Here is a 13,836-nt window from a genome sequence, read left to right as displayed (position 1 = left end):
GAAGTCCTTACCCAGTCAACAGCAGGCCTTTGTGTTTTGGATCAGGAGCTAAATTCTTCCCCCCATTGATTGGCCACTTCTGAATGTGGAAATAAAAAGCAAAGTTCAGCCTTAGGGCTCTTGGAGCTCAATTAAAAAACATTTTAACTATCCACCATTTCAGCTATGTCTCCAAATGTGATCCCTTCGCTGTGTACATTTTGCAGCGTTGATCAAATAAAAATCACAATTGCAGTGTGAATCTTGAACTATTAACCATTAAAACAACTAAAATAAGATACTTAATCAGTTAAGTATAATAAAATAAAGTACTTCATTTAACAGGCAGATACGACCTAGATGAATGCACTTAATCAAAAACCAATGACCACATTCATGGCTTGATTGCCGTGGATGAATATTATATATAGTTATATTGCGAACGTAGATCTCCAAAAACTTACTGACCAACTGTTAAGGGTTTATTTCTCCAAGAAACTCTGGATTGCCACCGAAAGTATAAAGTGTTCGAACCTTTTAGTAACTTAAATGTAGCTTCACCAAAAACACAAACATTTTATTACAAATAAGCTTTGGGAGGTCAATTAAATAACCCCACAATAGCCTACCAAAATTATACATTTGTTCATAATTTTAGTGGTGAAGGTCTCAGATATGGTTAGGCTGTAAAACACACAGCATGCCAGCAGGTCTAGACACACACAAACGCTGAATGACGGTAATACATGTTGATGGTGTTTACATAAGCTTTTAAGTTTGAGGAACTGCATGTACCAGCAGTTTGGTATTGGTTTGCAGCTGAAAAGGGGCAAACTCCTTCCGAAGTCTTTGTTGTTTGGTTCATAATGTAGAGCACACGTGGGAAATGATGCAGAGACTGAACAGATTTGAACTGAGATTTCGCAGCATTCAATATTCCTTTCTTCTAATGCCACATTATCCTCAATACAAAAATTCTCTGGGGCACTGCGCACAACTGTGCCAACCATCCATGTTTAATTTCGGCCTTCCATCTGCTTCTGATCAAATACTTAGATTTAGCAGTAATGCTGTTAGCAAGCAACACCTGGCAGTGTGCTAATACAATCAAACCCGTATTAACCCAAGCACCTGCCTTACGGGGGCAGCTATGAGGAATCCAAAGAATTCTTCACATCCGAGTTTAAATGTTTGCAGTACTACATGTACTGCACTACAGCTATGTCAATGAATGTTATCCCATGGCCGTGTTAATTTTACAGGGTTGACTGAAGTGCTAAGCTGGCCTGTAATTCTGGTGTCGAGGTTTTGAATGTAACGCTCAGAGAAAACAAGGGGCTACAGTATAAGTGCAGCTGGGGATAGAGCCAAGAGGCAAGTCAACCATTTCCTCAAACAATTATGCAATTGGACTTCTGCCCCCCGCACAGTCAAATACCAGCCTTACCAACCTATTCTAGTGCAGGATGTTGGCATGAGCAGCCTGTTAGTGCTTTGATAGGTAATGAATCCACACGGTTTTACCAAAGACCTCCTTGGGAATGGATTACAGGAGCTGGAGAGTTGATCTATTCGAAGGAGGCGACTGTTGAAGGATTAACAGGTATCTGGCCTAGGTTTACTGGCACCATAAAATGCTTCAAGCATCTCAGTACATGACCTTGTGACCTCTAGTAGAGAGGCAACAATGGTTTAGATTAGAATATAGGTATCTTGCATCATATTTCTTAATAATAATAAGTATATTTTTCTGAAGGGCTGAATAATTAGCATCAGTGTGAGCCCCTCTGCTGGAAAGCACATTCTATGATGCTTTGGTACCTTCAGGAGAGGCCAGGAGGGTGCATATTTATAAATAGTTTTAATTCACCCTCCAGAAAAAGGTTCAATCATCCTGACAAGTAGGCATAGATATCTGATTTCATCTTGATGAATTTGGATTAACCCCTCCAGCCCTCTGTGCCTCTAAGCCTTACCACATGTGTCTGTGGCGGGCTCTGCTGCTGCCCCGCAGCCAGCACCCTCTCCCACAGCTTGGTGGGCACGTTAGAGATGTGGTAGGAGCAGGTGATGGCAGAGGAGTGCAGAGGAGCCAGGTAGGGGGAGGGAATGGTGGGCCAGCCTGGGGTCTGGAGATCAATCACCACCAGTTCCTCTTCCAGCAGGACCACCAGGGCAGCCGGGTTGTCATAATCTGTAACACACATCAACACAGCTGGCATCAGGTTTAACACACAGGTTTCCATCTAAAATAAAACAACCCACAAAAAAATAACACTGAAAGAAGTCTATATTTGAAAAGGTATCAAAGTATTAAGGTTTGTTGTTCCTAAAGGCAAAAATACTTAGAAAGTTAGAAAAACAGCAACAAAACCCACTGCTGTCCCCATAGGGACACTGAATGAAAAATATTTACTGTACACTTTTTCTTCAGAACGGGAATACGATCAGATTTAAAAAGCTTTTTAAATATCCCTCCAAGTTCTTGTTTTAAGGAGCATCTTACTGAAAAAGCATACAGTCAAGTAGGATCCAATATCAGATTGTCAGTTTGATCAAATTCAAACAAAATTCATATTGTTATAAATGAATCTTCTTTCAAAAAGAATGGTTTGGAATGGTTCAAACCGCTTACATGGGTCTGAATACGCACTACCAGACACTTAACTGTAGACTGGCATTCCCCCACACAGTCCTCAAGACACATCTTGTAGCATTTAAATTAGAGCTGTAACCACTACACAGGTTCGATTATTAGATTGACGGAAACCCAGAACCCGTACCCTTGGCGCCATCGGTGCTGTGGATGGTGAAGAAGTCAATGACTCGAGAGGTGAAGTCAAGAGTGACCTGTGTCTTTTCCTGCAGCACAGTCACGCAGTGCCGGTCTCCATAGCTGGCCCTGGGCATGCCACCACTGAAAAGCACAATGGGGGCCCTAGAGCGACGCAAGGGAGCAAAGTCAATATTGAAAATATACAGAGTCTAAACAGAACCAAAATGGGCAAACCACCTGATCATGATGATGCTTGACACTGTGAAATGTTTCAAACTAACATGGTACTGCTATGGTATCAGATATCCATTATTTTCTTTTAAAAACTAAATTTACAAAATCAGTACATTTATATTCAGAACACCTTCCCAGGTTAAAGTTCTTGAGAAATGCAGGCTCTGAAGAACACATGTATTAAATACTAAGGAGCTGCAGTACCTCCAACAAGGGTTTTAATAAAGTGAAGGCAGACAAACCCTGATTCACTTGTCCTCCATAGGATCTTGTTAATGGCTTTGCAGGGAAAGGGACCTGAGAGGGAGAGAAGAAAATAAAATATTTCAGAATAAACCTCAACACACACTGGTGGCTTTTCTGGCAGACATGGCAAGACCCATGTGCAGCTCGTGGTTAACCCGGGACTGTCAACTTCAAACTGCCAGGAAAAAAAAGCCATAAAAAAAAAATGCCAGTTTATGTCCGTCTATGATATACAGCAGCAAGACAGGCACTTAACTTTACAAGTTCTTTAAAAGGCTTGGAAAATCTCCTTCAATACACTGTTCAAGTCAGTCACGGAATTAAAGGAAAATAATGTCTTCAAATTAGCACAAAAGACTGAATACAAACCAAGAGGTGTTTTAGAATTTATACTGTCCCTCAGACGCCAAAAAAAGTTTTCACCTCTTTTCCTTCAAATACTTCACGTTTTCATGTTGGCAACAAATCAATTGCAGTGAAACACACTGGCACCTGACAGAGATGCAATGAATGGATAGTTACAGCTCAGTTCATGGCACAATTGGATTTCAGCGCAGGCCCGCTCTCAGCTTCATTCTGTTCAATTGACTACTCTGTAAACGTACAGCGCCAAAAGCAATGATCAAAATCAGAGAGCCGTGGGTTATGAAGCAAATGCCACCTGATGACAAATTTACGTCAATCAATGAACCGCTCTCTTGGTCTTGCGCTCTACTGATCAGTACAGTTTTAAGGTCAACCGTTGTGTCATTACTCACCATAAGGTATGATTGAGCTGACGGGCTGCTGTGTGCGGGGGCTGCTGCTGTTCACCGCCCAGACCATGTACCCTCCATCGCTGTGGGAGCTCACGAACGTCTTCCCACTGCTCTCCCAGCCCAGGCTCTCGAGCTGCTACAGGCCACGTACATGTCAAAGACAGAGACCCTCAACATGTAGCCCAATATGCCTCAGCACACACAGGGGGAAGAGTCCTTCTAAAGCTCCAGTCCAATAACAAATGGTCTAAAGAGTTTTAATGTTACCTCAAATCTTTATTACTAGACTACATTAAGCTACATGTTAAAAGCAACCATTACAGGATGAATGTAACATCATTCACTTATATAATTTTGATTTATAACACACACACATACATTCACATAAACACAAATCCAAAGACTCAACACAAAAATGTATTGCACTTTGATGCACAATCATTTTAATAATTAGCCAATATGATTATATGGTAATGTTTATATATGTAAAAAAGAATCACACCACACCAGTTAATTCTTTCGGTGTCACTTGCCATAACACTACATTTGCTTCTCAATACATCAAAATACATCCATGGGGTGATGCATTATATAATTTATTTTTAAAAAATAATAATTAAAAAAAAATGGCAGGTAAATGCTTACATGAAGGACTTTTTGGTTGTTAACAATTCAACACATGCATAATAAGACCGTTTCTACAAGATTGGTCTTGTCAAGTAGGTCTCCATTTCCTCTCATGGAATGTGATGCCTACTTGATTGTTTTACTATTCTATGGTTAACTAAGGATACTCTAAAACACTTATGTGTTGTGCTGTATGGTGCAGGGTATTACAGAAAACCTCCTGTGTGTAAAGTAGCACTGTCTGCTTCTGTCAGTTCACATACCTGGTTCCCCAAGAAGAGGTTGTCCACCTGTCTTGTGGTCTGGTCCCACAGTACCACTAGGCCACGGCTGTACCCAATGAGGATTTTGCTGGGGTTCTGGGGGTGTTCCTGTAGAGACTCGACTGGGCCGAGAGATTTCCCACTTTTATAGTCCTCTGGAACACTGAACTCATAAAAAGAGAAATTGAGTAGAATAATAAACTAGAAGAGAAGAGTAACAATTACCAATAAAAGGAGGACTAGGGTCTTGAATGTAACAGACAATTCCTGGACAGATTTGACAACAAACCGGGCATTCTTCAATTAATTGAATGAATCTCGTTTTATCCAATGTCGTTTCGGCAACCCAAGTATTCCATTACATATGGGGGGAGCTACATTACAAGTAATCTTAAACACACGCTGAAATGAGCATAATGTACCAAGAGCATCCTTATCATGGTGATAAACACCCATTTCTAAACATCATTCAATGTTCTATCTAATGCCTGAACTATGCTGCTTTAATGCACCTTTGTTTAGACATCTGAAGCTGCAGCTCATCAGGGATAAGTCGCTGGACTGACACAGGGAAGCTTTGAGATCACTTCCTGGCCAGATGCAAGTGTAAGAAATGTGTACTCAGCTGTTTGGCACAGCTATGAAGAACACAAATTACAATCATTAATTCAGACAAGGCCCCTTGGATAGAAGAGTGCCACTAGAATCATCCACCACAACGCTCGCTATTAAGGAAGGCACATTCACAGTGTTGGATTCAAATCTACAGCGATCCAGCACGGAGTGTGGACTGGGGTGCCATTCATCAGGGAAAGAAGTTAAAGCCACAGTACAGAACATAGCTCATTAAAAATATAGACGTTATTGAAAAGGAATCTTCTGAAAGAGGCAAGTGACAGGCAGCGCTCCTGGTTTGGAGGTGAAGGTCTGGGTTCATGTTCATGTTCATTCCCAAGCAGGGATTCTACAGGGGTGCAGAAAATGACTTAAATGGTGCTTTTTGATGGCAGCACTCCAAGTTGTATTTTGAGCAAGAACAGACACAGACCCAGCCTCCCCACAGCACACTGGATTATCACTCTGTGGAGCACAGCTGTCCTTGACCCTGCTTTCTGTGGGGGCTGGTGTGGCACATTCTTTAAGCATTTAATTCTCCTCTTGCATTTTGATGATTTTGCATCATTAATGTATTGTGAGGAGCTGCAGGCCTTGGTTTGGACTCTTCTTCTCCCTTATCATCGTATGAGCTTTTTTCATATGTACATGCACCAGTGCTATTGTCAGCTATAATTTGTGTTTGTGCCCGGCTTAGCTCCTCCAAATGGTCCCCTATGGCACTGAATCAAACAAATCTAGAAATCAGGGAATCAGACAAAATTCACCAGGGCTCATATGGTAAGCATTCCCAAAATAATAAGTTAATTGTGAAGCATCCTTGTACATGTCGAGTGTTCGAGAATCCCACAACCAGCGTTGGGAGGGTTATATTATGGAATACTAATTACCTTGTTTATAAAATAAGCTGTGATGTCATCTGATATAATACAGGTGTGCTCCACTTATAACTGATCCTGTTAGAACACATCTACATTTACTACGTTCTGAAAAGGTCCAGAATAAATAACATGCATTTCAATTGGGAATTAGTCTGGTTAACACAGACTCTTTATAGCATATATTTCTTTAAATGTATAGTTTTTGTATTCCGGAAAGGCCTTTTCTGGATAAAACCTACATGTGCGAGAGTAATGTCAACGTTCAACAGCCTACTACTGTATTACAGGAAAGACAAAGGAAAAAAAAAAAAAAAAGTATGAGGGGCTGTAACATGTTTTTGAATACCTTGTGCAATTTTAAATATTGGATGTCTGCTAAAAGTATTTGGCTAAAAAAGTTATACTTCCTTTCATATTATTATATATTTCTTAGCAGATGCCTTTATCCAGGTAGACGTACAGTTTACACAAGAAGCATTTTAATGCATTACAAAAATGCGGTAATATAATCCATACACAATACAATAAGCAAACATCCTAACACAATGTGCTAACAATTGCAGATATAACACAGCTGTGTCCCAGGTATGTGCCAAAGGGAGTGGAAGGCATAGGAGAAGGAGAAGTCACAGTAACACAAAGAAGTGCTAACAATACATAGTATTGTACACAGGACCATAAGGAAGCATAGTTTAATAAAGTGCAAAATATCTGTGCTGAGCAGCCCAGAAGATTAGGCTGCTGTATTACAGGTAGAGTCACTCTGAACACATCTTGATTACCTTCTTTTTTGTACCGGTTCATCTATTTATTTGGAAGAGTTTCAAATAAAAGTCATGCAAAGCCTTGCATTAATCACAGTATGATAGTTGGCACACAATCTCATGCGAGCGTCTCACTACGAACCCAGAAATCAAGAGATTCCCACCCAGTAAACTGATTTGGGAAAGCGTATGTACACACACCATTTGCCCTTAATGCATTAATTGATCTTTCCTGATTCCACTGGTGAAGCAGGTAGTTGAGACAATATTGAGTCCCCATCCCCAGGAAAACTAATAACGCAGTTAAAAACTAATTTACTGTATGTGAGTGTTTTATTATTTATTGTAGTTAAAGCCTTCTAAAACAAAAGGTAGAAATAGAGCAAGCCTACAGATTGTTTATAGGGAGAATGTTTGACAAATCTGAAAAACATCCAACAGTAGGCTACATAAAATGCATTTCCATTTGCCTCTTGGCAAAATTACCTATAGTGGACTTCAATTAATTTGATTAGTTCCTAATTGGGTGCATGATGACAAAAAGAAAAGTTTAATAATTTTCCTGGAGCTTAAGTTATTATTCAAATACAAACAATACAATTATAATGGTCACACTTCACAATAATGGGGACCAGTTCTGTATTTGACATGATTATAATCTTAAAATTAACAAGTCTGTACCTCCATGTGTGAAAACTGAGTCTGTGGCAGCATCCATCTATGCCTGCTTACACAACCATGATGATTATGTGCTCCTCAGCTAGGCTTCATATCTAAACACAATGTTGCAACATACTACAAGTGGAAATTCTTGAAATTGACTTGCTTTACTCTTGTGCCTTTTCTGTAAATGATCTGCAAGTAATCCTTAAAGTAATCACCTAATATTTTGGAAAGTATCGGTATTAGGAATACTCATCTGAATAACTAATGGAATAGTTATTAAAATTGTGTAATCTGAATAGGTAATGGGAATACTTGTATTGCATTACTACCAAACATTACACATAACATCCAGCTTAACAAAAACCAGAGAAACACACTTCAAATACTGGATGACTAATGATTTTATGGATGGATGGACTAAATGAGAGCCTATTAGATTTCAGATTTGATATTACAATGACTCTGCTTGTACTTACAAAGCCAACGTAATGATTCAAAAAATGACTGAAAGCTAATATTACATTGAGCCTCAAAAGCCAAGAATAAAACTAAAATGATTAACTTTTCAGGAAATAAACTGAAAGGGGCAGGTATTTCTTAAAGCAAGACATACAAAATAAAACCATTACACCTATGTGATAAACTGTGAACTTGCGAGATGTACATTATTACAGGGAAAGAAATGCTTATTTACCCTGAGCTTATTCCCTTTAAGGGATTTTCTGATGGATGCTAAAAGAATAGCATGCAAACTTCAATTTCAATGCTCCAGTGCTTTCCAAGTCCCAAGTAATAACCTAGGGATGGTTGACAGTTTGTGTGTGTGTGTTTTGTCTTCACAAAAGCATTCATCCAGTAAATATCCCTTGTACAGAACTTACTTATTAACTGGGGCTCAATCAGGTGGCTGATTCTTTCAATTGAGCTCAATAAATGAGAGGGTAATGGTTCAGCCTGACAATAATAGAGACCTGTCATTTGGAAGCAGGCCTTCAATGTGTCATAGTGTAGTATAAGCCATCATTTACCACAGGATGAAAAAAGGTATTGAAAATGGCTGTAAGAACCTGCCAGGATGTTTTGCCATTGATATATTTTAAAAAATAATAATAATAATAATGCTTAACTAAAGTTCAAAAGGAATTAGGACACTGTTTTGGCCTTTTTGCAAGACAAAATGCTATTGTAGTATTCCTTACATTATTATAGTTATGTCTGAATGCAATATATATTTTGACTTGTACTTATTATAATTGCACACCATATCTAAATGTATGATACAGTTAATTCTCCCACTATTATCACTCTTAATACATGCTAGTTGCTATGCGGTAAGATAAAAAACAAACATACAATTACACTTTATGGTAATTTGTGCAAATTTAAGACTACTCCCACAGTACACTGATCACACTGAACATTTGACAGAACCAAAATAACTTCTGATTGATGGACATGTGTCGGGTGCTGCAACTTTCCTGAAGCATAGCAATGAAACCGCATAATTCCATCTGTATTACTAGGGCTGGAACATTTCAGTTCTCCTGATCACTACTTGCCTTTAAATCTTAACCATTTGTCACCGAGTCAAAGCTGCTCTTTTATCACCGAAAAAAGGTTGAATTCATCGCAGAGAACGCAAAACAAGCAATATCACGAAAAGTACATAAACGAAATGCCAATAAAAAAATAAATAATAATAAATAAAAATAAAAATCGGTGGACTGAGCGATTAAGATCATTAGTAAACTCTGGTGTTTGATGTACAAAAGTAGCAAATAGAATCAAGACAAAATGGCAAGCACAAGAAAAGCAGAGTGGTCATCAATTGTTTTTTTTGTTTTTTGTTTTTTTTAACTTAACCCCAGATAGTGAATCAGCTCAGAATAGTTAAAGGTACATCATGAGATCAAAATTAAAATCGAAAACGTCAAAGCCTTTTGTATAAAAGTGTCAGAAGTAATTTCAGTGCATGGTAAATTCAGCATTGAAACTGTATATTGGCAATACAATGTCTAACCCAAATTTAAAACAAACACCAAAACAAAACACAAACCTACACACAAGTACACAAAGGGTAAAAAAAAACAAATGAACTGATCGTAATAATCTAGCATAAGAAATATTCCTTTTTCCACTTCTGCAGATCACAAGATGAAAGGCAATTCAAAAACTTTGTATAATGTACAGGCATTGCACTGCTGTGTGTAAAGACTGACCTGTACAGAGAGAGAAAGCAAACGGGGTCCTGGAGAGAGGACGGTCAGACACAGTCGGAGGTGTGACCAGCCAGAGAGACTGCAGTGCACGTGGATGTTTGATCCCAGTTCAAAGCGACTGAGGCCAGCATGAGTCGGTCTCCACAAACCACTGAGCTAAACAAGAGGAGTGCAGAGGCCAAGAGGCAGAGAAAATAATAATAATAAAAAAAGAAAAAAAAAGTCTCTCTGGCAAGGATTAAGATGAGGAAAAGAGGCCACAAAATGAAGAGGGAGTCCCATAATACTTATTTTATGAGGTAAAGCTTGACCGCAGAGCCCCCCCTCCCTCCTCCTTGGCGATCTCGCTGTATTGTTCGATTCCAAAATCTCAACAAGCGGCCGCCAGGGTAAGGGAGGGAAACAAAGAGCATGCAGGTCCGCCAAAGGAAGCGGAGGAGCAAAAGCACTGGGAAAGAATAACACTGCTCTCCTGGGACTCGGGGCCTGAGCTCCTGAGGGTACATTAACATTACATTATAGTCCCTGGCTGTCAGCAGAAATCTGAGAAATAATGACATCAGTGCGTTACTCAAAACCACTTGATTTTTACCCTCGAGGTAGGGAACAAGAGGGTTCAGCCGAGGAAAAATATGACATCTAGTCATTGGTCTCTTTAGGACTTTTGACAGTTAATCCAGAAGAAAAAAAAAAACTACTTAATTATACTTTATTTAGAATGTAATACTTTAAATCATCCCCTGACCATTTTGAATGGGTTCTTGAGACAGTTTGAGATAGTTTTATTAGAAGAATTTTCTCAAATACATTTGCCGGATTGAATGGCAAGTTTAAATGTACGCATATTTTAATAGTGAATAAACATGGTTTCTTTAAGTAGGACTTAAGGAAGGTGGTTCAAGATGGTAAGACGATTGTTAAACAGAAGTGTATTAAAGAGCGTTAAATCTCTGAATATTTAATCTCCATTAGTCATTCTAGTTACGTGCATTGGCACATTGATTCAGCGGCAGCAGCTATGGACATTTATTTAGTCATGCATCCCTTCATTACTAATACGTCTAATTCAATATTATATTTTAATGTGTGAATAATTGAAATGTTTCTGTAGTAGGAACACAATTTGTCAAGAAAATAGTATATAAAAAAACAAAACCGCAACAACACTGAATAATTTAAATAAAATAAAAATCATTGGTGCAACAATAACATCATAATGCAAGGTTGTCCACAAGCAGCAACTTCACTTGTCAGTTTCATACAAGTCAATAAAGGACTAATTGAGATGATTAAAAGAAACTGGGAGATTAATCTAAAGTGGTTAAATTAATGACCAACTTGGGAGGAATGATATACAGTCTAAGAAAGCTGGTGGCAAAAGCAGTTTTCAAGCAGCACCCAACACTAAATATGAAGACACCATTTGATGTCTACTACATCTTCAGTGATAGAAAACCCCTGTTCCAAAGAAAGATCACAGATTCAAACCATTTCATAGAGAACTAACTACAGACTTAATTTCCAATATTTGGTATGAATATTCATACAGGTTCAAAATGTTTGGAATTGCATGGGGGGAAGCAAAAATAAAAGTTGGCTAACTAAACACACGATGTTCAGTTCTTGCAGTTTTACATTCCAGACCCTGTTCCTGTGGCCACACAAGATTAATGTATCAGACAAGCTCCTCTCTCTCTCTCGCTTCCTTCCCTGCACAGGCCTGGAGCAGCTCCAGCAGCAGCTCCAGCAGAAATTGCTTCCTGCGCTGCCGTCCTTCCACACAGGGGCCTGCTGCCTCTCACTCGGGGGGCACAGCCCTCAGCTGCAGCGGCCACAAAGCCAGTAAACGAAGGAAATCTGTTCTGAAGCAACACCTATCACTGGCAGGGCTGATCGAATTCAAAATATTCCTTTCATGCCATCAAATATGTAAAGAAAAACTAAACTGGAGTGGCCTTCCAATATCGAACTCAGTATATGTAAAAAGGTGGTGGCAGCAGCAATGTTCTATATATATAAATGTACTATTTTTTAAATGAAGCAGTTCGCTGATGAAGCAAGTCATCTTATCGAATTGAGTCTTTATTCTTTGACTTCATATAATGATGTTCATTTGCTGATAAGGCCATTTTTTTCTTGCTGCAATGTGCAAATCAAGTGTGAAAGAAAATCGCAAGAACACAGCACAGCCCAATCTTGTTGTAATCCAAAATTAATCCTACAGGGTCAACACTCTGCCTCCCAAAAACTTTCCCTTCTGCATCTATGCTGTGGATCCTGTGAACGTCATGCATTTCCCCAACACATCTGGGTGTGCAGGGGGGAGTAATCCCTTTAAATTTGCCACCTGCAAAATCACAAAACCACAAATGACTAATTTAGAGCACCAAACGTTTTGCCAGAAGAAATGGGAGAGAAGTCAGTATATTTCCCACTTCCTCCCTTAGGTATGCAGAGGCAGGCCTGTGTGGAGGACCTGAAAAATGGTTGGTGTAGAACTGCCTCCCAAAGAACCTAAGGCCTCTACAGCTGCACCTCTTTTGATTCATTTCAGCTCCTTAGAAACCTGCAGTAATTCAAGATCTGGGCTTACGTCCACAATCACAGACAGAGGACCTGAATTGCTGAGTAGCAGGAAAGCAGCACTTTTGAGTGATGCATTTCGTAGAGCCGACTGCCAAAATGTAGTATGAACTCTGTTTTGTAAACCAAAACCAGTTCTTTAAACCACCGAATGTACTATGGACATTTCTAAAACGATGCTTTCCAAGCCTTTCTGCAGCATTTAAGGAGCCCCAAAATCTATTTAATTAAACACTAAACCCTGTGTGGGAAAACGCTCACCACAAAGACACTCGGCAGTTGAAGGGGGTTCAGGTGGATGTGGAGTAGCCCAGGCTTTGGTGGACTGGAGGAAATTACATGCTCAACTGCCTGGTACTTCTCATGGTGGGGGCTTATATAAATATTTGTGGTGGGATATCCTGTAGTTGGCTTCAGCCGCGGCATCCATCTGTTCTCTTGATGACAATTTGTATACGTGTCTGGTGATGTGCTTCGCATCTTTACATCTACAGTTTAATACTTTTTATGCCATATGCTTGGAGTTTACCACTACTAATCCATATGATTTGTACAAGTTACCAAAATGATTGTGCCTTGATCTTAAGTGCATGGTGAAGGACTGAAAGAGAGGAGTTGCTGATAAATTCAGAAACTATGGTCAGAAAGGGCTGACAGTGGAATTTTACTAAGACCCCTGTGATCTGGTCACAGTATGCTTTATAATCCCAAAATACAAGCAGCGCATTACTCAGTAGCTCCAAGACAAGATAGCTTGCTACATGGCATGCCACTAAAGGAGGATATGATAACAGCTTTGATTTTTGTACTAGATGCCAAACTTCTGACACAATAAACTAGGGGTGATCAAAAACAGAAGTAGGTTATCATCGTTTCTGTTAAAACCTGCTTTGTCTGCATGTTCCTTATATGGAGTAGTTTTTGTAATTAACCTGCTAATTCTCGACTCCAGACTCAGACTCCATTTGTCAAAGACAGGCTTCTACCCTGTGCTTTCCAAAACCTTTCAGCAACATTTATGGAGCCCCAAAATCAAATTTAATTAAAGGGAGGCAGGGGGGCGGCGGACTATATACTGAAACGCATCCTCATGCTAGGTTTAGATCGTGCTCCCAGTTCATCGATGTGGAATATTACTGTGCTTCGGAGACAGACTTACTGTGGCAACAACATTTCAATGAAGAAAAAAAGAAAAGATTTCAATAAGTAGAATAAAATGAAAAAC

The 13,836-nt window shown here is 39.3% G+C and overlaps 1 protein-coding gene across 1 annotated transcript in view; it reads right to left on the bottom strand.

The window, feature by feature from the left end:
- Positions 1 to 13,836, bottom strand: part of llgl1 (LLGL scribble cell polarity complex component 1) — an 83,974-nt gene that overhangs the window by 29,213 nt on the left and 40,925 nt on the right. Inside the window, exons 6-11 of the mRNA XM_066688960.1 lie at positions 4,884 to 5,046; positions 3,994 to 4,129; positions 3,232 to 3,286; positions 2,763 to 2,917; positions 1,956 to 2,173; positions 12 to 79 (exon numbers count right to left, since the gene is read on the bottom strand). Of these exons, the coding sequence (XP_066545057.1) occupies positions 12 to 79; positions 1,956 to 2,173; positions 2,763 to 2,917; positions 3,232 to 3,286; positions 3,994 to 4,129; positions 4,884 to 5,046 (795 nt within the window). The remainder of the gene's footprint in view (positions 1 to 11; positions 80 to 1,955; positions 2,174 to 2,762; positions 2,918 to 3,231; positions 3,287 to 3,993; positions 4,130 to 4,883; positions 5,047 to 13,836) is intronic.

Source organism: Amia ocellicauda, chromosome 17 (genome assembly GCF_036373705.1).
Source record: "Amia ocellicauda isolate fAmiCal2 chromosome 17, fAmiCal2.hap1, whole genome shotgun sequence".
Lineage (NCBI taxonomy): Eukaryota > Metazoa > Chordata > Actinopteri > Amiiformes > Amiidae > Amia > Amia ocellicauda.
Note: the sequence above shows the minus strand (reverse complement) of the source record. Positions and strands in the feature narration are given on the sequence as shown.